General features: G+C 41.1%; 2 protein-coding genes across 3 annotated transcripts in view; both read left to right on the top strand.

The window, feature by feature from the left end:
* The first annotated feature begins 9 nt into the window (after positions 1 to 9).
* ATG12 (autophagy related 12) overlaps positions 10 to 27540 on the top strand; it is a 307791-nt gene continuing 280260 nt past the window's right edge. Inside the window, exons 1-4 of one of the 2 annotated variants that reach the window (XM_079331538.1) lie at positions 54 to 305; positions 446 to 582; positions 2123 to 2185; positions 2540 to 2965. In XM_079331538.1, coding sequence (XP_079187664.1) covers positions 134 to 305; positions 446 to 582; positions 2123 to 2185; positions 2540 to 2599 — 432 coding nt within the window. In that variant the 5' untranslated portion in view covers positions 54 to 133 and the 3' untranslated portion in view covers positions 2600 to 2965. Of the gene's footprint in view, positions 306 to 445; positions 583 to 2122; positions 2186 to 2539; positions 2966 to 27540 lie in introns of those variants that run through there. The other variant, XM_079331539.1, reaches the window with a different exon arrangement.
* On the top strand, positions 11878 to 21617 carry CDO1 (cysteine dioxygenase type 1). Its single transcript, XM_079331532.1, has 5 exons — positions 11878 to 12181; positions 14147 to 14224; positions 16079 to 16236; positions 18587 to 18756; positions 20858 to 21617. The coding sequence occupies exons 1-5, from the start codon at positions 12003 to 12005 to the stop codon at positions 20885 to 20887; spliced, it is 615 nt and encodes a 204-aa protein (XP_079187658.1). The 5' UTR covers positions 11878 to 12002; the 3' UTR covers positions 20888 to 21617.

Raw genomic sequence — 27540 nt, 5'->3', positions numbered from 1 at the left:
TCGCGCCGCACGTGACGCTCCTGGCGCGTCACGTGACAGGAATGCGGCGTCCCACGAGGGACAAAACGCCTCGCGGGGCGGAGGCGGCCCTTCGTGTGGCGTCACTTCCCGCCGCCCGCACAACAGCGGTGTCATGGCGGAGCCCGAGGAGCAGCCGCCGCCCGCCCCGGCGCAGGGCGGCGGCCGAAGCGACGGCGGGGAGGAGGCCCCGGAAGGCGGGACGGTGGCGGGACCCACCGAACCGAGCCCGCCCCCGGCTGGATCGCCGGGCACCGAGGAGCCCGCGGGCGACGCGAAGAAGAAAAGTAATGGGGCAGGAGGCTGCTGCTGGGGCGGGCGAGCGCGGTGACAGGCACGCGCGGCGGCCAATGGGCGGCGGGGGGCGGGCGGTGCGGGCCAATGAGCGGCGGGGGGCGGGCCCGCTGTGACGCGGCGCTCCCCGCAGTTGATGTGCTGCTGAAGGCCGTGGGCGACACCCCCATCATGAGGACCAAGAAGTGGGCGGTGGAGCGGACCCGGACCATCCAGGGCCTCGTGGACTTCATCAAGAAATTCCTCAAGCTGATGGCCTCCGAACAGCTGGTACGGGCGGGCACCGGGCGGGGTCTGCGGGCCCAGGGCGCTGTCAAACTCTGCAAAGGCACTGCTGGAATTTAGGCTACAGCTGCCTGTAGGAAACGCGGAGGAGAAGCACCGAGGGAACTATTCGAATTAGAATGTAGTATTGAGCGAGCTGTAGCAGCGTGGTGTGGGTGTGCTCAGAGCTGACCTGTGGGCTTTTTGCAGTGCCTGTATTTCTTCGTGTCTGCCAGGCAGAGCTGTGTGCACGCTGAGCAGCCGTGTATCCTAAAGAAACATTCCTAGGCACCGTGTACCTGGAGGAATTGGGTATGGAGACGGAGTATTTGAGAAACAGTCCAGAGTTTTTGAGATCAGCTTTCTGAATCTGTCTGTTTCCTTCAGAACTCATTCTAAAACAGTTTAGTTACTTTCATACTAAAACCCACATACTGTTATTTTGCTTTTAAAATGGGTAATTGGGAAGTGTTTGCCTTGGGGAATAAATTGCCGATGTTATTTATGGGTTCCTTCCTTCAGAAGTGACTAGCCAAAGAGGTCTCGTGATAGCGCTGTGAGAGCTGGAAATACAACTGCACTGATTTTGTTGTTCTGCAGTGCAGTGAACTCTCAATGTCCATACAATCCAAAGTTTTTACTTAAGATGTACAGTTAAAGCTAGACTCATTAAAGTAGGCAACTAGTGTAGGTGTTCCAGAATTTATATATATATATATATATATATACATTTTTATATATATATATATAATATATATAGGCATATATATATAGAGGCATAAGTGCACTGAGACCAGGAACTTAATTCACCTGGAAATCATGAGGAATCTGCTTTTCCATGGTTGAATATCTCAAAGATGAGTGATAAGTGTCACATTAACTAAGGACGTTCTCAACAGTTTGATTCAGTGGCTATCATCTCATTATCTCCAGGCAAAAAAAAAAAAACATACATAGGAGCATATAGCCTTCCAATGTGGCTGAAGCCTAAGGCTATACTTGAAGAAAAAAGCTCTAGGAATTTTATATCTTTTATTTGGAAATAGCACATGACACCCCAGTACCCACATCTGCCTCACAGGGCAGATCCCAAGGCCCTCTTTGTCGTTGTGGATTAGCTCCTATAAATTTAAATGCATTTTTTGGAGCAGGAAGTGGGAAGGACTTCAAAATAGAACAAGATGTTTCTAATTTCTGCGGTGGCTATCCTAATTGAGCAAATCTGGAATAGCGTGAGTGGTTTTGGTTGAAATAAGAGCAGGAGCTAAACCAGTGAGTTCACTTTGTGCTGCTGTGTGGGAGAGTAAAGTGTCAGTTTGCAGAAAGAGGGAGTCAGCACACTTACTTTGACTTGGTCTGGCTGGCCAGACAGAGATGACTCATCATGGTCATGTTGGCCTTCCACGCTGAAATGAAGATAGTAACTGGTCATATTTTGTTACAGACTTAAATATTATAACAGAAATTTTGACTGCAGAATGATTCTTCTGTGTTCTCAGTGAGATCCATGTGAGATCTCCATCTCTTCTCTCTCGTTTTCTTGCAGTTCATATATGTAAACCAGTCTTTTGCTCCATCTCCAGACCAAGAAGTGGGGACTCTCTATGAGGTAACCTACATCTTAAATATTCTTTCCAATTGTATTTAGCAGGATTTGTCAGCACACCTTGGGCATTTGAAATCTGTTACTGCCCCTAGGACCAATATTTTGCATTTGGCATAGTGTAGTTGATATTCACAGTTCTGTGTGAATGTGGTCCAAAGAGATGTGACTTCATGCAGTCTCTGGAAATGCATTCCTCCATGTGCAGTGTGTTCTTATGCCTCTCATTTTAATGAGGAGTTTTCTCCTGACAATATTCCATTACATGTTTATCTGGTGGGAAGGCTCTTTGCTTTGCTTCCTGTGTATGCTAGCCCATGAATAATTGTAACAGCTCTTTTTCTTTTGTTTTTCTTGCAGTGTTTCGGAAGTGATGGCAAGCTTGTACTGCATTATTGCAAAACTCAGGCATGGGGATGAATGACTGGCAACACAGTTGTTCAGGTGTTCTCTTCAAAAATGGAGAAAGTATGAACTTAGGCTGTAAACACACAGAAAGAGGGATTTTTGCATTGCGGCCTATGAACATGTGATGCAGATGAATAACATAAACAAAGTCTGACTAGGCTATATGATCACATGGCTTTTTTCCTGATGTACATTTGGAATGCAGAAAAAACACCTGCATCTGCCATGTAGAGTAGAGCCAGCGCTCTTGCTGCTGACTACTTAATTGCTGTATCTGAAGGGAAACTGTTTTGGTTGTCTGCAGGACTGACTGGACAGCTCTGTCTATGTGCTGTACTAAATAAGAGAATCTTTTTATTAAAAGTAATGTCTGCTGTACATGTAGCATGGGATTTGGTTTACTTCTGATGTGTGGTACATCTGTGGTGTGCATCCTCTTCTTTGTGAAATCTTCATCTTGAATGGGCATTGTCTCATAATTTCAACACAGTATTTTGATTTTTTTTTTCTTGTGATAGATAGACCCTGGTATCTAGTCTAATTACTCCACCCTTTGCCTTCATTGTGTTGGTCATGTGAGTACCTCGTTTATAATGGCACAGCATCATGAGAGGCCTCACAATACTTCCCTTCTGCACGAATTTTGTAGTGATTTGTTAAAGACTTAACACTTCAGCAAGGTGTTTCTTCTGATGTTATTTAATGACTTGCATCTTTGAATGATGCAACTAGCATCTAGGGTTCATGAAGAAGTAGATATGAGGTGCTATATAAATTCTTCATATATTCTCTTTTTGACTGTTGTTAATTTTCATGTTTCACCAGCTCTGTGGTCCACCGAACAGTAGAATGCAGTTTATATTCTTTTGTTAAATCATGGCAGTGAGGATGAATTTGAGTTTTTTTCCATTATGAAGAGCACTTGATACCTTGACTAGGGTGCTTTGCTTTTATTTATTGGGGAGTTTGAGTGTGAGGGGTAGAGATTTTTAGTGGGTTTATTTGAAATGTCTGTGTACAGTCTTTTATATTTGTTTAAGCTGAACCAAATTAAAGGTTAGTGGTTTGCTTGCAGAATGTTCTTATGCTGGGTGACAGTTTTTGTCCCTGACGTAATCCAGTTCTTCAGCACGTACAGCCAGTTCTAGTTTAAAGCATGTTCTACAGTAGTCTTGAGCTGGTATTTCATACATAAGTGGCTCTTATGCAGTCTATGCAACCTGTGTATAGGGTTTTTTCCCACCTCAGAGGGGAGCATGCATGTATATCCCAGTTACACAAACATGTACCCTGAATGCTTGCTGTGTGAATAGCCTGATGTATCTTGGAACGTTTTAAGTGGAAAGTTTGGGTTCACTTCATTAAACTAACAAGGCAGAATTTGTTGTAGACTTAAAACTTCAATTATTACATACTTTCGCCTGCTCAGAACTCTGATCTCATGAATCTCCCATCTATTTAAAAGAGCTGCTGCAGAGGGAAGCACTGATTCTGTCTGATAGAGGAAATTGCCTGCTTAGTTACTGTGAGGCCAGAAAAATCTCGACAGCCACTAGAGGGTACACAAGGACAAAGGTATTTGCATGGTTTTATCTAGGGCTCTTTTTCAATCTTTTTCATAGTATGTCCACATGCTGGCCTTACAAATATAAGTAGTTTGTTCTCCCGTGTGACAGTATGTTTACTTAAGATAAGCTACTAGTCTGGTTCTCTTTAAAGAATGTTCAATTGGTGCTTTTCACCTCACTTGATCTTAACAAATGAAACTACTGATAAACTGCAAATGCGCTCTTCAGAAGTGATGCAAGAAGGTTGATGTGTGTGTGCGCGTACTGGGGGCATTGTGTTTTGGTTTTAAAAAATAAAAACCCATTAAGATCTAGAAGAACTGTAGGTCGTTTTGTCTGCCAACTAATTACAGAAGGTTGTCACTTATGCTAAATCTATAAAGAATTCTTATCCTCTGAAGCTGAATTAAAAAAAGTAGTTTCCCTCAATTCTTCAAAATGTGATAATCCAATAATGTAAAACCCACATGGATAATGGTCTGGCTTTCCTCCTTTACCACATGCATTTTTGGACCTGGATAAATTAATCATGAAGCTTCGAATTACTTATTTGTCTAAGATTCAGCTTGTTCCCTGAACAATACTTACTTATTACCATTTGCATCAGCGTTTTTCTGCTCTTAATTTTTCTCCAACTCCAATTTTTTCTTGGCCCCTACTTTACCAGTGTACTCTGAGTACTTACTGATCCAGCCCTTGTTTCTGTTTCCTTAGTGCTCCTAAGCAGCTGCCTTTATTCTGTTACTTTTAATGACTGCCAGCTCCAGTTCTGCTAATTCCCCCGTGTAACTTCTGTACCTCCTTTACAGAGACAATCCTTCTTTTTGCTACTTTGGCTGTAGATTTGTATCTTGCATCAGAGGTCAGTACTTACCTCTGGTAGCTCCTTAATGACCATGGACTCTTTCTGCCTGGAGTTGAGGTGGGACTTCAGGTGGCAGAAAATTTTCCTTGTTCAGATTCTTAAGGAACAAACAAGACTGCAAACATGTCAAGTAGAAAATGTCAAGTAAACAAGTAAGTGATTCCCAGTACATTGCTCTTAGAATTTGCAGAAGATATGTTAAATCTCCTATTTTAAAAAGGGACAGTTATTGCTTCTAAAATCATAGATTATCCTGAACTGCTTATCCCTTTGAAAAGAATTTCCAGTTAATTTGAAACATCAGAAGCCCAAGCAGAGCATAAGGTTCTCTGTATTTGGTATGCCTTGAGCAAAAGTGGTGACAGTATCAATAAATATCTGCAATTGCTAAAGTGAGAGAAAAAGGATGTGCAAGTAAGAACTGACTCTTGGACGGATCAGTGAGAGTTATAGAAAACAGAACAAAAAAACCCTCTGGATTTACTCAGAGTATTGTGTTCAACCAATATACTGATAGACTATACTGAACTGCCAATATTTGTAATGTAATTTGATTCACTTGATTTAATGTAATTGAAATGACAGAAAAGGCAAATTGAAAAAATAAAATAAACTAATTTTTAAAGACTGATAAATAAGTATTGGGAAGGGAAATTATTACGTTGTTTTTATGAAAGACCTAGTACTTCACAACATCCTGGTATTAAAAAATAAGTGCAAAATTCAGTTATGCTGTTTCAACTAATAATCATCAGATGCAAACCCTTTAAACTGTGAGGCACTATTTTAATTAATTATTACAATGGTTTAGAGACTAGCATTAATGGTAGATTTGTAATCTGTAGCTTGAACTAATCAAGACCAAAGCGACACATGGAAACCTGAGGGAGCTAAATGAAACTAAAGTTACCTTGAGAATGAAATGATAAAATACACAGTTGTGCCACCTATGTGCATTCTGAGCAAATGTCATATTTTCCAGGACTTTTTAGTCTCAGAAGACTACTACTAAGATCTTAACAGGAATTGTGTCTGTGTTAATGTCCTGGTTTGAAGGACAGGTGTCTGCCAGTAAAGGCAGAAGCTTCTCTTTGAAATGGATAATGTAAACCCCCCCCTCTCCAAATTATTATAAATCTGAAATTAAGGGGCTCTCAGGCAAAGATATGGGAATTAGGAATAACAGTTCTTTACTGGGAAAATTAAAATAGAAATACAGTATTACAAAAAAACAATCCCAACCCTGACAGAGTCAGAATACAACCTGATACCCCATCAGTCAGTCAGGGTGTTGGTATCAGTCCGATCAAATGGTGGCTGCAGTCCTCCTACAGGGACAGATGTGGTTCAGCTGAAGCAGTGCTCCTGTAGGAGGGTGCAGCCTTCATCTAAAAGTCCAGGGATGATGTAGAAAGGGCTGGCTTCTCCTCTGGAATCCAGTGGAAAGAAGGTAACTTGCTGTCCAAAATCTCAGTTTTTATCTAGGTAGGAAAGGCTTAGTTCCTCCCCCTGGCTGGAGAATCTCCCAATGGAATTATGTGATTTTATTAGTCATACAGTGGGACTTTATGAGCCAGTAGCAGATGATGTCTTCCTGGAGGGAGGATGGGTTGTGGAAAAGATAAAGATGATTGCCCCATCTTGTCTTAAAGATGGACCATGAGCAGATGGTATGTGCTACAGAGATAAGGAATCACTGCCCCGCCCGGCTTTCAACAGATGGTGACAGAATACACATTTCTGGCCATATCAACCCAACACAGTTAATTATCCCCACAACTTAATCTTGAATGTACTAATACACAGTAAATTCATGGTGGGGGATTGGAAATCCGCACATCCATTCTTCAAACTACTTCCAACTCCAAAGCAGCTTCTGTTTGCTGATTGTTGCTGTTCATGCTCATTTTGTAAAGCAAGTTCTGCCTGTTTGCACAGCTTTTTGGCTTACATTGTTCTTGGCTACAAGAAGCCACAGTTACTCTTCAGAAATATTATACTAAGGTTATTCAAGGCATTGTCATACTACAATATCTTCATCTTGAGGATTAAAAAAAAAAAAAGGGGGGGAGTAAAAGTTCCTTCAACTCCAGGGTTTTTCATGAGGACTGTGACTGTTACAAGCTTGTATAAAACTCAATGTGCATTAAAAAATGAGATCTTTTCAACCTTCTTTTATATTGGATCATCAAGAGAAGAAAAACTTGACAAAAAAAATGTAAAATGTATTTCTTTGCAAAGACCATGCTTCAGGTTTGTTACTACCATATTTAATATGCTTCCAAGGCTAAATGTCATAAAAATCCATGCTTTGCTTTTGCTTTAATAGCCATAACACTGTGAGATGTCAGGTGCCTCTTTTAGTCAGAATTAGAGTGACAGAAGCTCATTTAGAGATTGTTTCATCCTAAAATAGATAGTTAAAAAAGGTTGAATCACATTTTTGACTGAGACCAAAATGAGTATGTTAAAGGCTTAATGTTAAGCTTGGCACACTACATCTATGTCACTAGACTTGGTAGTGCCAGGAAATTTTCTGAGACAATGTAGCTCAGTCATCTGTTCCCTTGGTTGGTAGAACAGTTGCTGGCATGGATTTTGGCCTGTGCTCAATTCAGGAGCTGGCAAGGTACCATTTCTAGTGGGCACTTTGGATGTGATCAGTCTGTTAGGGACTTCAGAACATAAATAACATGTATATAATCTGTTCTTTGCAAGGTGGCCCCTGTGCCACGGATCAGTCCTTGGGATACTTGTTTCTAGGTACACAGTGAAATTCCAGGTGAGGCATTCATTGCCTTGTATGCGCAATGAGAAGAGCTAAGCTTCGGGAGGAAAAGCGTGGTCCCTCTTCAAACATCAGGAGCAATCTAGGAACTTCTGAAAAATTAGTGCCCTGCATCCCCTCTGTGCAATTGTCTCTCTAAGTGGATATCTCTAAATGCCTACTAATAGCTACATTCAGCAACATTTTTTGTTGAGTATGTAGATTATAGACGGTGGGAAAGTACTATCTATATGTCTTGGTTCGATCATACCTTTTTTTATTAAAAGTAGATTATGAACCTTACTTAATTTTTTTATTTTTTTAAGTGCAGGAGTTTTGGAGTCCTTGCTCTCTATCTTCCACTGGAATGATTCCATATGCAAATTATTAATATATAGTGTGTTTATCAATTAGATGGACACAATGTAGAGTTAAAATATAATTGCATTGAGGGCCTAACCTTAAAAAAAAGGTTTGAGTTGACATTGCAAAAATCAATGTATTATTTAAAGCAGATAAATATGTATCCCTTGAATTCTGTTTGGTATCAGAACTAACCCTAAAGAGTTCTTAATGGGAAATATCAAAAGAAGGAAAAAAAATCTCCAAGCAAAACTGCATAGTAATATTCCTAATGCAGAGGCTAGCCAGCATTTTGGCTTTCTCATGTAAATACCATAAATGGAAAAAGACCACAAACTTATTTTCAAGTGTCTTTCTTGCCGAGAAAATGTCAATATTTTGTATTTTATTTATAGCACACACACGGTGTACTAATATCCCACCAAAAGTGGATCAGACTATTCCTCAAAAAGTCCTTTTTGTCCTGTGTGGTTTAATACCACACAGGTCTTCACTGCATTGCATGGAGTTTATTTTTACCTCCAGCAGAGCTCATGCCATTTAGTAGTTGTTGGTGCTTTCAGTGTGTGACATGATTTTTTATGTGGTGTCCTCATTTCACTCACGTTTTACTGGATGTTTTTACTCTGAAGATGCCTGAAGTTTGATACATTTGTTTTCAAGGTTTTTTTCAGAATCCATGCAACAATTTTTCATGTAAGATCTCTTACTTACTGAGTGATTAATTTCACTTTACACATTATATTAATGAGGAACAGCTGCACTGATACATTGATTCAGGACTACATTTGTGTCATGTAGTCCCAGAACTTGCACTACAACTGCAGATCCAGGTTTTCTCTTCAGAGCCCTCTACAAACATCAGAAACTTATGTGAACAGAGACTTAACAAAGAGGTGACTTCGTAAAAGGGGTGAATGTCATTCTATCTGGAGGTGTAAGTACTCATTACAATGTTGAAGTGCTATCACCTGCCCAGGCTAGCAGATCAAAGAGACAGCAAGACTCTGGTCATTCAGACACCTTGGGTCCCACCTTCAACTCACAATTTTTATTTGGAGTTACAAGATGTAAAATAAAGTACAGTCACAGGCTACAGGCCTAGTACATGGTGCAAAGTGTCTAATGCTGCAGTTCAATAATTCCATCTATCTGACTTGAAGATTTTCCTCAATAAAGCATAAGAGAAACCTTGTGAGCTGTCCCCAGTCGTAGATGACATGCCAGTGCATGCCAGTACTTCAACTGCTGGGTGTCTCCTGGAGTTAGATATCATGACAAATGATTGCTTGATTTGCTTGTACCTGTCTTCTGGGTGGTAGCAGAGTGCTTCAGCATTTGTACATAAAGCAAAGTTTTTGTGGCTAAAGCCCAAACTCCTCCGAGACAAGTTTTTAATAGGATGCTTGAGAAATACATCTAATAGTTAATTTCTGCAGGGGTATGATTTCTATCAAGTGCATAAAATCCTGCAATCTCCTTTTGCATAATCACAGCTGAGAATGTAAAACCAATTTCTATGCTGTGTGGATTTCAATGTTCTCTTTTTTATATATTGAATTTTCAGTGACAGTTAACAGCTGTATGTGCTCAGACCCTTTTGCCGTTTCTGTCAATAGGGCATCAGCAAATGCACGAGTTGGAGAGACATAAATATTGTTCCTAATGGTATTCAGGCAGTCAAGTAATCAACTCCTGTAGAAGTGTTGGGGATCAAAAAGTATGTTGAACAATTGTGAATTAAAAGCTGTAACACTTTTAAATAGGAGCAAATAAAAAGTATAACTATATAAACTGTAATGAACAGCACCAGTTGGAACCTGCAGTAGGTAGATCCAGCCTGGTCCCTTACTTGTAATAGATGGAGGTATGAAATGTCCTTTTATTTTTACTAGCAGTATTTAACTAATGATCTCATCAACACTGTGGCAAAGGAATCAAAGTACGAGATGTTGGGGATTAACAGCAGTGGCATAACACTTTAAATACCAAGGAAAATACCTCCAAGCACAGGTGTACAAATAAGCAGAGAAATATAGCTGCTGGAAGTCAGTTTCTGTCAGATCTTGTGAATATCAGTAAGACAAAAATATTTCAAAACCTAGCTCACTCTTCATTTCACAACCCATTATTGTGATTCTTGCAATTTATTCTTGAGAAACGTTTTATTCTTTTGGACAGTGCTTCCAACAGCCGCCAAAAGAATGTGAATTCTGCCTTTGAAATAAATGACAGGATATTTCACACTGATTCTAGCTCCTTGTAACCTACAGCAGTTTTAATGGTGCTGTATGAGACTACTCAGATAAGTTGTGAAAAAATGTGCTGCTTGCCCATCCAATCTTTTGGGAGCACCAACCAATATCCAAAATAGACCAGAGGCAAATTTCAGTAAGAAATAAGACTCATTCTTAATTGTGACTTTGAAAAAGTTACCAGGGAGCCGAAGCCGATGTGTTTGTTCATCACCTGCACTTGGCTCAGGAAGACTGGACATGGCTGCTGAGATCAGTTTAAGAGACTTGGGATAGACTTATGTTTTCTCAGACCTTAAAAAAATCTTGAAATCATTGCAGTTTTCTCTCTCTCTCTCTCTCACACGCACATACCAACAATACTTTACAAAATACTGGTAAGGCAGGGTCTGCTTTCTGCATGCCAGGAGAGGTTCTGGAGTGATGGCTGATAAAGCACCTATTCAGTACATTGATTTGTGTGTCACTCCAGTGTGCTAGATTCCAGCCCCATTTAAAACTGGGAAGGTATTCCAGTATCCAGAAATTAATTCAGCCTCACAAGCTGTATCTACTTTAATAATGGCACTTTTTTTTTGTCACGCCTGTACTTTCATGTACAGGTTAGGGGGAGGGAAGAGAAAGTAGGTGTGCTAAAAATCCCTCAATGTAAGTCTGTAAGGGAAACCGCAAGCTGCCGGTGTTGTGAGCACCTTGGAGCCTACAGGACAGCTACAGGAGCCCACACCACCAGTCCACTTACTTCCAGCTCCACAGTCGTAGGGCAGACCTAAAGAGCTGAACCTTTCTTTCTTTTTAAGAAATAATAGATGGATTTTCTTAAAACACTGTTCTATTGTGCATAGTGAAGTCTGTTGCCAAAATTCATGACTAATAACCGTTTTATTATCAGCTGAAGTGGAAGGAAAACGGCTGGCATGGCATCTGCTTTCTCTGCAGCCAGTATATAGGTTGGATAGATAGATTGAAGAACGCCAAGTCGGTTATGTTCGCCCGCTCTCTTTTGTCCCGTTCACTGTGTGTCTGGGTGTAGTTCTGAGTGCTAATGGTTACGGCAGCCCTAAATGTTCCTGCAGAGTGCACTGACTTTCAAGGAACAGCACTTTCAACGGGAAGGCTGGCTGTAGGCAATATCCAGCAGCAATCTTCTGTGTGTTTTAAATAGCTGTGTCTTGGTTTGTTTTCCAATGGAGCTTTTAGATGTGTTTTTTCAAACCAACGTGTACGTAACGGAGGCAGCGGCAGGCCTTTGCGGAGGGAGAGATGCTTTCCGCCCGGCAGCAATAGCCTCTTCTCCGATTTTCTCCCGCCGGAGATACCGGAGCGCCCGGGGCCCGACCTCCGCCGCTCGGCCCGGGCTGCGGAGCAGCAGCAGCGGCGGGCGGTGCGAGCAGCCTCTGCAGCCGCCTCCGGCTGCCTCCGCCCGCCGGGGTCGGTGGCCGCGCTCACGGGGACGGGGACGGGGACGGGCAGCTGGCGGCGGGCCCGCCCGCCGGGGCGGTGGTAGGCTCCCGCCGTGCCTCCCGGCGCATAAAGGCAGCCGGCGGGGGCCGGCCAGGGGCAGCGGCTGGCGGCGGCAGGGGCGCGACCGGCGGTGATGGAGCAGCCGGTGCAGACGGAGACGTGGAAGGCGCAGAGCCTGGAGGAGCTGATCCGTATCCTCCATCAGATTTTCGCCGAGGACAAAGTCAGCGTGGAGGAGGTCCAGGCGCTGATGGAGTCGTACGAGAGCAACCCCGAGGAGTGGCTGCAGTACGCCAAGTTCGACCAGTACAGGTAGAGAGCACCACGGAGCAGGGAGCCCGCGGACCCGCAGGCGGCGGCGGCGAGGCAGAGCCGCGGACGGGGATGGGAGCAGCAGGGGCGCGGGGCGAGCCCCTCCGCCCCCGCCTCGGCCCAGCCGACAGCCCCCCGGGCCGAAGGGCAGAGGCCGCGGGGCGGGGGTCGCGGCGGGCCGGGGGCGGGGAGCGGGCGGAGCGGAGCGGGCAGTGCCGGCCCCGGCCCCGCGATGGCCCACGGAGACGCGGCGGCGTGCCGCGGCCGCCGAAATGAGCGAATAAACAGGTAAACAGCGCCGGGAGAAAGAGCCGCGGAGCAGCTCGGCGGCGGCGCGGGGCTGGCGCGGGGGACCGCGCACCGGGCGCGCTCGGTGTGTGCCGCTGCCCGCCCGCACGCCCTGCCTCTCACCGGCTCGGAAAATCCCTGCCTGGGTTTAAGCAACTGATTGCTCTCTGCCGCTGCTGGTTTCTCGGTCTTAAATTTCAAGAAAAATACATTTTATTCGAGTGTTTTCTTTAAAAAGAAAAAAAAAATCGAAAAAACTCAAAAACTTTTCCTTTTAACTATGCCATTGTGAAAGCATCATTCTAGCTTTACTTTCTTAGCCTCCTTTCACCTCTCTGTGACTGTCTTCCATTCAGAACAAATCATGACATTTATAACAGAACGTAGGAAACTAAGAATAGACAAACAAAGTGTGTTAACATTGGCGGTATGCATGGCAACCTTTTTTTTATTTTTCGTTATTTATAATTTTTGTTTTTGTCCAGTCAGACCTGTACAGAAATAACAGCACTTGAAAAGTTCTGTCAAATGCCAGCATTGATTACTTGTTTTCTCACATCGTAGGGAAAATATGTCTCTGTAATGTATGTACAGGTCATGGATGCAGTAAGAAGCAGTCTATAGATACACACATTTGCTATCAAAGTAGTTGCATCAAAGTATAAGCATCCTTTCTTGAGTAAAATAGAGTAAAATAGATTGAGTAAAACTTACGGGGATATTAATTTGAAAGCATTCAATTCAGTGCACATTCTGTGTGCCCTTGCTTGCATTTTTCAGGTAAGGCTGAGGTGTGCCATGGTAGGGCATAAATATTTTCTTTACCTGGTGAAGGGCAAATACTCATGATTACTTCTAAAATTAAATCTGACTGTCCCACTGTAGCATCACTTCCAGATCAGAAGGGTCACACTATGGGAAGCAATAGAGCAACATCCAAATTCCTTCTCTAGTGAACTTTTCAATATAACAAGATGATCAGCAGTTCAGGGAAGGGTTATAGGAGAGTAAAAGGAAATAAACATAAAATGTTTCTGTAAAAGAAATTTTTCTCTAATAAACTTTGTTTGGAAGGAGATGCTGGCAAAATGTACCTCACAGGTGCTTTATCCACACGAAAATACTACAAAACAAGACATGGAACTTTCAGGAACAGAGTGGGAGGACCATGTAGAGGAAGTCTGGCATCTTCATTCTTTGTTATTTTGGCTTTGTACAAATGAGTTCTGTGTGAGAGAAGGAAAGCCAAGAATATCAGAAAAGGAACTGCAGAAGAATGTAACTATGTATTTTTCTTGTTTCATTGCAGACCTCTGTTTCTAATTATAAACCAGCTGCTGAAGTGACTTCATTCAATAACCATTTTGATTTGATCCTGTCTACCACTCTAGTCTGACTCACAGTTCCCAACTCCAATCATCTATGTATTTCAAAAGAAATATGATATTTCAATTCCAAAATATTAGGTATTCCTTTTCCTCCCAGAAAAAGAACTCTTACCAAAAAAAAGCCAAACTTGTGAATACAATTTCATTTTTTTCAAAGCAAGACCTGTATTTCTACAAAACAGAAGAAAAAGTTTTTGTATGTCACAACCTTCTTTCATAAACATGTTTGTATAATTTTCTCTTTTCTAGACATGTTAGTTCAGTAAAGACCAAACATTTTGTATTTCAGGTATACAAGAAATCTTGTGGACAATGGAAACGGAAAGTTCAACTTGATGATCTTGTGCTGGGGTGAAGGTCATGGCAGGTTTGTTTTCAAAGACTATGATTTTAGCAAACATATAAATTCCTATATCTTTCGCTGTCATACAAAATAGAGGGAAAATGAATCAGTCCTATGGGAGCTATAAGAAGGTGTCTGGAAAGTAAGCAGTGCAGAGCTTCTGATAGTAAGCAGTCCTGAATATCTGCTGTAACTTTTGCAAGTTTGTACTTCATGGCCATTTTTAAATCACTCTTTCAAAAATGCTTTGTTTTTCTGTGAAAGCTAAGCTTCTCTACTTGTCAGAGAAAGTTTCTGGTCCCAGAAATACAATGATTGATATGACCCTGTTCTACTTGTCCCAGTCTCAGATCTCAGAATCAGGACTAGGTATAGTATAGTCTTTGTTCTCCCAGGGTGTTCACATCTGCCTTTCTTCCAAGATGAGAAAAGTAGATTTGGATTAGGACTGCAGATAGTGAGGAGGGAGCCCCTTTTCAGCACAGCTTGACTTTGTCTAGGTTCATGCATGCAATCTCTTCCCTCAAAATGGATCTTAATGCTGATGTGGCCTCCTGAGTCGTGTGCACTTGGTTGTGTTGTCCTACACAATGTCTCTTGGAGAGTCTTTCATAAAATACGGGCTAAAACAAAAAGTGCAATAGCAAAGTATGCAGATTTTGACCAGATATTCTCACATCTAAATAAAAAACCTAAGGAGATGTTGGAACAGGTTTTTTGCTTGTTGCAATTGATCACGTACAGTATTCTTTAGGGGATGCCATAACATAATACTCAGAGTGATAGAGGAACTGAGCTGGCCATCTTGTCTCCTTCTGGCCTACTCCCACACAACCTGCAATGGATGCTAAATTGTGTTCAATTTGGATGGGCACTTGTTACAGCTAGACTGAGACAAGTTGCTTTTGCTTCCTATGAAAAGGTGGTTAGATTTTCTCATGTTTTTTGGAAGGACCATGACAATGTGGCATTTATGAACGTGCCTGAAGCAAGCTCTGCTCTCTCAGCATCTCAGTTTGCAAGAAACCCTAATGTTTGTTGACTAAAAGTAGTAATGTACAAGTACCAAGTTTTTTGATTGAAACTCATTAGCACTGTACTTTGGAGGGTCAAATTCCCTTTTCTCCTTTGCCCCTGATGAGTGGAGGGCCCTCCCTTTGTTCTAATCTCATTTACTTCTGTAACAGTTAGTCCTGTACTTAAAAAAACACTTAACCAACACTAAAAATGTAATCCATATGTAATCTCTAAATATGGCAAATAAAATACACCTCAGATCAAGAAGAGAGATCAAGAAAGCAAACAAATCCTACCAGATTCTCTTGGGTTTAAATGTGAAAATCCCAGTGAAATTAGCAGCTTTGTATAGCTGGATGTATTTTCTACTATCAGAGTGAGAAATACGGTATTTTTTTTCCAACAATGAATCCTAGCAGTAAAGGGGCTATAGGAATTAAGCAGAATTAGCTCATTTCTTCACATTTTAGGAGTGAGCATGGTGGATTTGCAAAGATAGGTACACTTGGAAGTTTCTACCAGGCTCTGCCTGGGATCATGATAGAAGCATTGTTTTGTTTCTTGGCCCAGAAGACTTTTTGCATTCTGAAGAAAGTTTTAGCTCTACTCCTTTCTCTAGAATTTCTTTATACTTCTCCGTATTAAAGTCATAGGCTGACCAATATCTGACTCTCCTCCAAATCCTGCTGTATGTGAATTTATCTCAATATATTTCTATTGAAACAGTTTTAAATAGACATCCCTTAATGCAATGTGCAATGGAATTTCATTCCAAGGTTTTGTGCCCATATAATATGCTATGTTGGCTGAAATTAAATGTGTGTATCACACTGAGTTTGGTTATTCTTTTTACATATATAGCAGTATCCATGATCACACTGACTCGCACTGCTTTATGAAGATTCTCCAGGGAAATCTAAAGGAGACTCTGTTTGAATGGCCTGAGAAAAAAGGAAATGGTGAAATGACTAAGAAATCAGAACGAGTTTTGAGGGAAAATCAATGTGCCTACATTAATGGTAAGATATTAAGTTTGTTTGGACAACTGCCTATCCATGAGTCTTTTTCCTAACTGAAGAGTTCATCTTCTTTTTAGTCTCTCACCTTTAACAGTATAATACTTACAGCTTTATGCACAGTTTAAGAATGTGACTCTTTAGCCTGTATTCAGATTTGGTAAAATGAACAACCACAACAAAAATGTGCTTTTCACTCACTTTTAGAACATTGTTTTAAGCAATTGTTTGGTAATTTAATGTACTAGATATCTCCTCTAGCCCCAGCAGCCTTTAGTGTTGTGCCCCTGATGATTATGTGGAATTGCTTGTAAACATAAACTTGAATAGCATTTTTTAAGAAATAACAGAAGCAAAATTTAGATAGGTTTTTTGTTTGCTCCCAAAGAAGTATTACTTTTTTTCAGTCATGGAAGATTTATGTTGAAAATGTAAGAGCTTTTCTATGAAGTAAATTGACCAGCCAGGAACAGAAACCTGTAACAGTGCTACTTCTTGTCCAAATCAAAAAAAACTATAACACTGAAGTGCAGTGAGAGCAAAACTGAAATTCCCAGTCTACAAAAACAATACACCGTGTTGAGAATGACTAAGACTCCATCACTAAGGCTCTTTAAGTGCCTAAATCCAAGTCATCATCACATGTATCTGTTACCACCTCGTGCTTTGCTGGAGACCATCCTGGAGCTGCCCTCTGAGTGTAATGTGTGTTGGTGCTATGAAAAGCACTGCACATCGAGCTGGGCCACCTTGGCTCAACAGAAAGATGAAGCAGCAGACAAGCAGGTCATCTCCTTTAAATGGCATGGGTTAAACCCTGGAGAACACATCCTGTGGGGCTGACCTTGGGAACTTCCCAGCTAGAGGGAGCCTCATGTTGGGTTATAAACTTAGCTGGGCTGAGGGCACTGGGAAGAAAGACTGGTGCTCTGCAGCCTCTGCTGAAGCTTTGCCATGCCAAATGAAGACATTAAATTGATAGGGCAGGAAATACAAGAAGTGGCTTGACACATCTGCTGATGTTCCATGCCAGGGACATGGGTACTCCATCTCAGTCAGGTTTTCCTACGTAGGCAGTTCTTTCCAATGCAAACAATTGAAGACTGTGTGCATCCTCTCTGGAGCTCCCTCAGTTGTTTAAAACAAATTTGGTATCCAGTTCTCTGAGGCTGTTTGGATCTCTGCCATGTTTCATAACAGATGTTTTGGTTTAAAACTAACACGTTAAACAAGCAGAAGGAAAACACTGACAGTGTGTTGATTGCCATAACTGCATCAATAGCAGGTGCCCTCACGATTCTACTGCGTGCTTCTTGGTTGCTCTTGTACATAAGGGTTAGAACCCACTAAAATGTGTTTATTTTAGTTCCCCATCAGATGAGCACTGATTTAGGACTTTTCTCCCCAGCTGCTACATCCTCTATTGAGATAAAGTGTGTTAACAACACTTAGGGTTTCCAATCAGAGTTAATAAGAGTGCTCTCATGGCTCTCAGGGTACCATGGCTATGTTGCACAATACAATTCCAGGTATTATATAACAAATTCAAGTACAAAGGCCTGAGTTGTTTATGCAGTAGGGTCATAAATTAAATTCAAGGTCTCTCTTAAGTACCTCAAAACCTCCATTTCAGTATAGAATTGAAATGGTTTGTTTCATGGATGTGATTCTTCATGCCTTACATTTTTATGTAACAGCTTGATTATGCTTACCATGCAGTCCTGATTGGAAGTATGCCAGTCACTATTGATTACTCTCCTTATCGGAAAGAGCAAACAGATGAAAAGTATGTTCTCCAAAGCAATAAACTAGAAGCATTAATTAGAAAACAGTAGAAGACATCATATTTCTGCCCATAAGTCCATGCCTGAAATGCATGTATCTGACTTTTAATGTGATGGATATCCTTGTTATTTGTGAAGAATTAGCAACGCAAAAGTTTTTGCCCCCTTTCTGCTTCTGAAGCATGTACAGCAGCAGGTCTCCTAGAAAAGTAAATGAGCTTGAAGTCCTTTTAGAATGAGAGCTAGAAAAATACTTACGATATGGTCTTCCTTAATTTTCTTGGGATTTCTGTTGGAATTTATCCTGTGGCAGATAATCTAGAACTTACATGAACTGTGGAAGCCAAGGAGGCATTTTAAAATACCAGTGTATTTAGGAAACTGTGCTAGAGAACAGCAGTAAAATTCCCTGTAATGAGTTACTTGCTGCCCATAGAAATACGGGCAACAAGTGGGCATGCCTATTTGCTCATGAGTTGCAGTTTAAAAAGTTTTTTTTCCAGGCAATTGAGATCTCATTGAATGTTCCTGCTAACACATCTTCTTATTTTGTGTCTTTGTTGGTGTAGACTCCATTGGCCTGCACCGTGTGGAGAACATAAGCCACACAGAGCCTGCTGTTAGCCTGCATTTGTACAGCCCACCCTTCAACAGCTGTAACACCTTTGATCAGAGGACTGGGCACAAGCACAAAGTCACCATGACCTTCTACAGCCAGTTTGGAGAAAGGACTGTCTGTGTAAGTACGAGATGAGGTGCTCTGAGCCCTGTGGGAGGGTGCAAGGGGCTGCCCTGCTGCCTGCACAGCCTGCAGTGACTGTGCCCTGGGGCAGGCAGGAAGGTCAGCTCCTCTGCCCTTCCTGGGACCAGGTAAAACCTGGTTCCAAGTACTGCGTCACTGGTTGAGTTGCACTTCCCTTGTGTGGAGTTCCCCCGTTTGTAGCCTACCTCTTCTTCCCAGCAGAGAGGATTAATGAGACATCTGCTACTAGTTAAGCATCTTCAGGCATCAAATGATGGTAAATACAACCCAGTCAATGGAAAGTGTGAAGTAGCTACACTGCTTTGGCCAGCATTAATCAGGTGTAACATTTCCTGCCTAAACTGTTCTGCCAAAAAGGATCACATTTCAGGAGGTTTTAAACCTTGTAGCTTATTGCAAATGCTTCTTTAACCAATTCAATTCTTCAGAATCACAATATTCACGGAGTAAGACTTGCTCTGAGGGTAAGAGTAGGCTGGTTGGCTGTTGTCTTCATTCTTGGGCAATGGCATGAGATTTTATTTGGTTAGGAAAGAAATCGTATGACCATTTTTTGATCAGCCAAGCTAGGACATGTGAGAGAAGGGTAATGGGGTTTCAGCACTATTCCATGCATTGGGAAAAATAACTATTTACTTGCAGACAAAGACTGATTCTGCATGTTCAGCCACAGATGTTCAAACATTGTTTAGTTTTGTTTCACTTTTCTTGAAGTCAGAAATTGAGTGCTCAGGAGTTTCCTAGAGTGTGTCCTTAGTCAGATCAATTTAAAGTTTTATATAGTTGACAAGTACCATGTAAATTATTTCTCTGAAGCCTGTCACATTATCAAACAGCTGAAACACAAATTTTGACCTTCCCAAGTTTGTAAGGTCCTTGAGAAATAAATTTGAATTTATAGTTCAGATTTTGAAAGGTAATTAACATGGAAGAATTCAGAACAAAACTTATGCAAGGATTCAGTGCTTATTTGCTTTCTTTTTATTTTGATTTGAATTTACTGAATATTAAATACATAAGATAGTAAGAGGACTAGATATTTTGGCTTAGAGTGTTTCCCTACTCTGATCTGTAACCATCTGGCAGTGTTTTCACCACTTGTGGGAAAGTGGATCTGGCTTACAGGAAGGAGAAAAATCTTAATCATTGGGTCTCTTTCATGAACTCCTGTAAATGGAATTCCATTAAAGAAGAAGGTGGTAGCAAGTCTGGACCATTCAGCTGCCTAAAATTACTTCATGCTACAAAAACCTTCTGGTCTCAGTGACTTGGTTTCTGGATTGGAAAAGCAAACTTTCTTCTGCTTACTAGATCACAGAAGGACACAGGGAGGCAGAGATCTATTAATTTTAAATACCAAGAGAGCAGTGTAAAGTATATTTGTATATCATTTTTGAGTGAGAAGACTGGCCTAACAAAAGCCCATTCCTCTTTGTCTTGATTATATTTATAGGTAAAACACACATGTAAATCCCTTGTGATTTCTGGCCTCTTGCCATGATGAAGTCTTGATTAACTAACTCTCCTGGAAATACACAATAGGTTATATAGGTATAATAATACAAATGTGTATTTTTATTAAATTTGTAAAAATTAGTAAAAATGAGTATGTGTGTCAAAGGACTTGCCCATGGGAGTAGCTGCATAGTTCAAGTATAAACCATGAGAATACTGACAGGAAAGTTCACTGACAGAAAACTGATTTTGTCTTGGATGCCACAGCACACCAGTTCCTTCTGCCAGGAATTTTGCAGGGAGAGGCAGTATCTCTTTGCAGCCTGACTTCCAAGCTGGACATTCGAGCAGTTTCTGTCAAAATGAAGTAGAGCAGGGTGTCAGGGAGAGAAGACAGCCTGAAGGAGGAAGCACTCCTCGGCAGTCCCTTCTGCCATGGGCTTACCCAGGGCCAATAGACAGGGTGCCTTCTACAAAACCCTGCAAAGGAGCCCTGAAAATGTGCACTCCAAGTATTTTAAGGTGTTGAGGTACTCTGAGAACAAAGGTCCACAGAGAGACCACGAAATAGGCAGTGACAGTCTCTTTCCTGAAAGCAACAACCTCTCCTCTTTCCTTCCAGGCCACAGGAGCGCCGCAGGAGAACAACTGAGAAGCATCAGCACACATTTGCGTAAGACCTGCTGAATGTTTAACCAGGGACAGAAGACTTGCATGGCTAAGGCTGGCAGACAGGTCTCTTTCAATTCCTTGCACGTCGGAGCACGCTAGGGCAGCCTGCAGACCGCACGCAGCTTCCTCAAGCAAATGCCAATTGTGGGACACTGAGCTAACTAGTGCCATAACCTGCTTCAGAGGTTAGGTGCCTTTCCTTGGGCTCCCGTTAGAATTCAGTAGTTTGTTTTCTAATTCTAGCGCCTTTTAAACTCCACCTTGGATATCACACTGAGAATATCAGAAATAGTGTTTTTAAGTGTCATCTGATTCTTCTTGATGAACCTATGGGGATGTATGCTCTCACTGTAATTAGTAACTATGTAAACTTCTAAGCTTCCAGTCATTTGTACCTATGGGTAGTACAGTAGATACAACTAACAGCAGCACCTTTTTTTTTTTAATTAAGTCTTTTAGGTTTTAACATTTTAGGGCATCTTGATAGTTTTGTGCGTTTTTTACTTTTTTTTTTTTTTATTTGATTTGTTAGATCCTGTTTTAAATAGGAACAGAGAAATGCTTCATGCATGATGATTTTCAAAACTGATTGCACAAAGATTTGACTTTTACGAAGACTAATCATACTTAATTCAGCTAATGTCCAGGTCCCAAAGTATTCTGTGTAGCTAATGAAGAAGAAAACTGAAATAAAACTGGATTTCTGCACAGGTTTCAGAGTTTTCAGCTTTTTTTTAAATGGTAACTAAAATACTCATCACATTTTACCAAAATCCACATTCCTTGTGAACATCTAAATCTTTTCCAAGTAACACACTGTTAGAAAAGACTTTTAAAAGCTGGCAGTATGTCAAACATTCAAAGAATCCCGACTCAAATTAAATTAGGGGGGAGTTCTGTCACTGAGAGCACCAATGTTTAGTTTTATCCTCCAGATTTAGTCACAGGGAAAGAAACTTCTTGAAAGAAGTTAACTGTAATTAAACACAAAAACCAGCAAAGCTGCATACATAGAGGCTATCCCATTTATTTAATGCAGTTCATAACATATTTTCAAGTAGGGAATGTGTAACAATTCTCCTAGTCTTGTAGGTGATGGCTGATTAGTAAGACAGCAGTTTAAATTTTATCAGTACCGGATTAAGATGAATAACATATTTCCCTCTGTATTGACAAGCCCAGAAAATATTTAATGTATGAGGCCTCATTTCCAGAGAGGCTGTGTCAAATTTTCAGAAAGTGTTTGAGCAGTGTAACTGTTTTTGAATGAACCTATGCATTGTTGTGAAAGTGTGACAGCGTGAGGGATGAGCTGAGGCTGGCAGTCTGGCTGTCCTGCTCATGCAGGGTCACCTCCAGCAGATTGCTCAGGACTACATCCAGTAGGATTTTGAGTATCTACAAGGACTGAGGCACTACAGCCTCTCTGGGCTTTTAGTGCTTTATCACTCTCACAGTAAAAAGGGCTTATTTTTAGACAAAATGTTTTTGCATTTCAGTTTGCACCCAGTGCCTCTTGTTCTCCTCAATCTTCCTGCAGAAAACTAGCAATTTCACTTAACTAACTTCAATTACAGCTTATTCATCAGGGTTTTGCTTAGTAGGTAGAACTGAAGAACAAACTGTACAGCTTGTAGACCACACATTCAGTCAGGCCAGAGGGAATGGAAGATCAGAGAGACAGCCAAGAAGGCACAGCAAATATGAGAGCAGCTAGCTGTTCTAGGATGCATACTCACATCCAGCTAGTCACTCATATGCCTAGCAAGTGGGACAGAGAAAATAGAGGCAGAAGTGATAACAACAATCTACACAAGTTGTCCCAAATACTGTTTAGCCATGGTAAGCATAGGTACATTGCATAGGACAGTACAGGAATTCAGGTGTTTCAGAAGAAGGTACCTACCAGGTATTTGTGTCCTCCATACCTCAACATATGAGAGGTAGCCTGCCCAACACAAAGGGTACAAATACAGGAGACCTCAACAGAAATGTTTAACTGGGTCCAGAGTCCTTAGAACACACATCACAGCCACCACCTTTGCTACTTCCTAAGGATTAGCTACATATCAGGTGCTCTGAACAGCACTACCTACTAAAGGCAATATTCAACCATCAAATATTCAAATATTAAATCATCAATATTCAAATATCAAGTATTGTAATGAGAAGTATAATCACCTTTTCAATCACACAAATATGCTCGTATAACTTGTGCTGATTAAAACACAGGAATTAGCAATAGCAAAACAGTATTTGCACACTGTTATGGCCGAAGAGCCAAGGTACTAAGTCTCTTATCATATGAATGTCCCTTGCTTTGGAATGGAGTTAACTGCCACCTGATGAGGCAGCAATATGCTGTAGGCTGACAATTAGATTTCATTGGGCAATGTACAATGTTTAGCATTTCATGTGCTTTTACCTGAAAGGTGCAATTGAACAGTGCCACTGTAAATTGAAGAGTAACATTTACTAGGGTTACCACTGAGATCCTTACGTGGGGAGGGATACTGCCTCAAATCATCCAGGCTGGTAACAGCAGGAAGAACTCAGCCTAAATATGATTTCATACAGTAACCAAGACTTTAGTGAAGGAGCTGCAACAGAATGACATAGGAAGGCAAAACAATGCCAGGAGTGGAGTGAAGTGCAATATTTACATAAATTCTGCAAATTCCAAGGGTGTGGTTTTTTTGGTTTGGAGTCTTGTTATTATTAAAAATTTAGCAAGAAGAGAAACTGTTTATGAAAGACATGTTTGAGATAGGAAGGCTCTGTAGCAGAGTCCCTGGGAAGGCATATGCCATATTCAAGGGAAAAGTTGACAATGGGGGGCTCTCCAGGAATGGAAAGACCATCTCAATTTATTTAGCTATGGCTGACAAGGCTGAACAATATGGCTGGCAACACACTGAAATTATACATGTGTTTGAAGGGGAGTTCACTTACGTATAACCAGCAAAGGAACAGCTTTTTGCTTCAGGTCTGAGACCTGTAAAGCCTCTAGCAGGGACTGTTGCTCAGATGTCCCTTACTGCCTAAAGAGTTTATTAACGTTCTTGTGGATAATTGAGCCTAGAGTCACTTTGTGTCTAACCCACTACAAAATCTTGACATACACAAATCAGTTAAATTCATTATTTAAGCCTTGAGTCTCTTGATATTTGAATGCTGTCCATCATTGTCCATTGTTGATGTATAGAGGAAGATAGATCCAAAGTCCACCCTGTATATAACCCTTCTTTCACTACAGTTTTTTTCCTTAAACCACAATGATATAAGATGTGCTATTCACTAGCTAGTCCCTGTAGTTATTTTTCCACACTCCTGTCATGACTGAGAGAAAGCTGTGTTGCAAGAATATAGCCTTCCCAGGGGTAAAAGAGGTGACCTGCCTACACTGACTGTTTGCAGAGACAAACAGAACAAATCAAGCAGAAGCTCGGTGCTTTTCAACCATAGCATACACTCTGCTCTTGCCAGTTTAGCTCATGAAAGATTTCTCTGTCCTTGAATGTCAGAGTCTTATGTTCTGTGAATGGTATTGTAATTCCATTCACTGTGTTTGGTAAAGGAAGCAAAACCATCATGGATCAACTGTGCAGGCCTTCAAGACTAGTTCTGACACTTGAGAGTCTTGTGAAGCTTTATTCAATAATTTTACTTCAAATCTTTGAACCCTATGGTGCTTAAGACTACAGTACATTTCTTCGGGGATAAATGACCCCCAAAATAGTGATAAACAAACCCTTCTGACCTAATTGATTTTTTGTGCATGCCACACAAAAATCATTTGAGGGGTTTTTCAACAAGTAATTAAAACATCTTATGCCTTTTCCAGATCTGTCTCGCCTTTGCTTTTACTCTAATTCACTAGAAACCTTTGGTACAGACAGATAAGTACATTATTTTCTCTTAAAACTTAACTTCTTGACATTTAAGATCTACTTCCTTCCTCTCTCATTGCAGTTTGAGGGGTTAAAACAAACTCTATTTGCACTGCACTTCCCAGTAGGAAAAAATTCTTTTCACAAAGATAAAGTGTATATGCTGTTCACTGACTTGTGCTTTGGTTTATTTTTCATGCCTATTCTACTCTTTCAGGCCCCTGTGCTTTCTCTCAGGTTTAGTTTAGGTGTTTGGTTGACCTGTGGTGATGAAGAATATTTTAAAATATGATGGATACATGTGAATTAATGTATGTCTTAGGAGATGAAACATCATTAACCTACTTATTTGAGTCACAATGATTAGAGGAACAGCATAAGAGGATTGTGTGGCACATGCTACCCTTATCTGGCCAGTTTCCCTGAGATCCATGAATCACATGAATCACAAAACTACCATGAGAAAAATATATTGCCTGACCGGCAAGCAAAATTTCTGCTGCAAAAGACAGCTACATCTTGTTCTCTGCTCCCAGTCAGTATTCAGAATCAGATCCTCAGGATCTCTTGGTTTTCTTTTTTGTTTTTATTACCATGTTTGTTTTATAAAATCACATTTTTAATGCGAAGTGTTTGATTTTCATTGTAAATCACTGTCTTGGGAAGCTCTGAGAGCCACAGTCAGAGAAAGAAACCTCCTCTTCTCCCCCTAGTTGAAAGAGATGCCCCAGCAAAACATCTCCTGTTAACTATGATAACTCTGATCAAACAAGATTGCTGAAAAATGCTTCTTCCCTTGTTTCAATCTGCAGACAGGCATACAGCCTTTCCATTAGGAGAATTACTAAACTGCTGTGTGAGTGCTTGGAACCAGGTGCAGAGAGCTACTCCTGATCACTCCCTCAGTGGATGGCCCTGGAGGTGCATGCCCTAGACATAAGGAAAGGCATTTCAGAGGGGCAGAAATAGTTCTGGACATTAAAGAACTACCCTGTGAATACTGAGAGTCTGTTGCTACTGCACAGACCAAGTTCATTTGAGGTCTGACTACATGTGCTTATAGAGCACATGGTTTGAACCTTACACTGGAATATTGAAAAAGCCTACTGGAGGCACCCAGACCTGTGGCACATATTTATTCCTCTATCATAGCTAGGACTCTGAATGAGCCTGAGATTGCTTGTATGAGAATATTCACCAAGCATATTCATAGGGAGAAAACAACCACTTGAAAAAGTTTTCTTCATAAGAAATGTGCAAAATAGTCCTGTTTGAACTCAGATGCTCAAGGAAACCTTATCATCTTCTTGGGCTAGACTTTATCCAGTTGAAGCTGGAAGGGCTGTGCTGCTGTCAACTGGATTAAAATGTTTTACACTGATTGAAACAGCCATTACTAGGATGGAGTACTTGATTCTGGTTACTTGTATTACCTGAATTTCCAACTGTGCCCCTCCCTGAACATGGTTACTTATGAGTGAAGAGGTGCTGCTTGAGAAAAGCTTTAACAGCCAGTTTCATGCCCACCAGAAATATTCAGAATCAGTCTTCAGACAACAGGCAGTTATGAGAGGAAAAACTTCTTCCTACATAATTGCATCAGTGAAAGTAAATAGCACACGTCTTGCTTTTGGACTTCACTTTGTTGCCGCATTGCAATGTAGACAAAGATTAAGAAGGTAATTTAATTTGTTCTACCTATTTTGGGGTTCTAATATCTTGCAAAAATGAAAACCTTGTGTTAAGGTTTATAATCTGAATTCTGGCTCCTGCTCTGTTGGCACAAATCTCCTAAAAAAACAGCTTAAATAATTTTAAGACTTCCAAACTTGGAATTGCTGCTAATACAGTGTTTAGGGCATTTTTTAAAGTGCTGCAATGTTCCAATTGTAGAATTTCTTAAACCAGATAGGAAAACATCCTCAAGGTTCTCAATGAAATTAAATTGCATAAAGTACAAAAGTGTAAATCATTGTTGCTTTTTCATATGCAATGTGATATCGCTTGCTCCATTCCTGACTCATAGAAGCATGTAATAAGCACTAGAGTGTGAATTAGAGAAAATTAGATTTTTGCACACAAAGTTTGTTAGATTTTGCCTAAGTAACCTGTATTGCCTCAATTGCTTTAGCATTTGAGCTCCTGAAAGATTTTTATTCCTACAGTATGAAGTCTGTAGCAGGTGGGTAATATGAAGTTCTTAAATTAGGACAGAACAGCACAGAGAAATTGGTGGCCCTCTGTCAGGGCAGATAGCTCTACAAAAATGTTGCAAACCCTGTGCTAGTTTTCAATTAGTTTAGCTAATCTTTATTCCTGTTGCTGCCTAAAAACATACCTTCTTCCATGGAGAGCTAAAATATAAGGGCTTGCTCTTGTAGAGCATTTATGGCCTCCATGAAGAGAGGATAAGGAAGTTAGGTCTTTTCAGCCTGGAGAAGAGAAGATTGTGTGCAGACCTCAAAGCAACCTTCCAGTATCTCAAAGGGGCCTCCAGGGAAGCTGAAGAAAGACTCTTCTTCAGGAGCCCTGGTGGAAGGACAATGGCTCCAAACTGAAAGGGGATAGCTTTGGATTAGGTATTAGGAAGAAATTCTTCACTGCAAGGGTTGTGAGGCTCTGGCACAGGCTGCCCAGAGGAGCTGTGGATGCCCCAACTCTGTCAGTGTTCAAGGCCAGTTTGGACAGGGATTTGAGAAATCTGGTTTAGTGGAGGGGTCCCTGCACATGGCAGGGGGAGTGG

This window comes from Erithacus rubecula (genome assembly GCF_903797595.1).
Source record: "Erithacus rubecula genome assembly, contig: SUPER_Z_unloc_4, whole genome shotgun sequence".
Classification (NCBI taxonomy): Eukaryota; Metazoa; Chordata; class Aves; order Passeriformes; family Muscicapidae; genus Erithacus; species Erithacus rubecula.
The sequence above is the reverse complement of the archived record's forward strand: the minus strand, read 5'-3'. Positions and strand labels throughout refer to the sequence as shown.

Excerpts from the sequence above, each read along its gene's own strand:
- CDO1 (XM_079331532.1), top strand. The coding sequence starts at position 12,003 with ATGGAGCAGCCGGTGCAGACGGAGACGTGGAAGGCGCAGAGCCTGGAG. Across the intron at positions 14,225-16,078 it reads TGGGGTGAAGGTCATGGCAG|CAGTATCCATGATCACACTG; the intron begins GTTTGTTTTCAA and ends TTACATATATAG. Across the intron at positions 18,757-20,857 it reads TTGGAGAAAGGACTGTCTGT|GCCACAGGAGCGCCGCAGGA; the intron begins GTAAGTACGAGA and ends CTTTCCTTCCAG.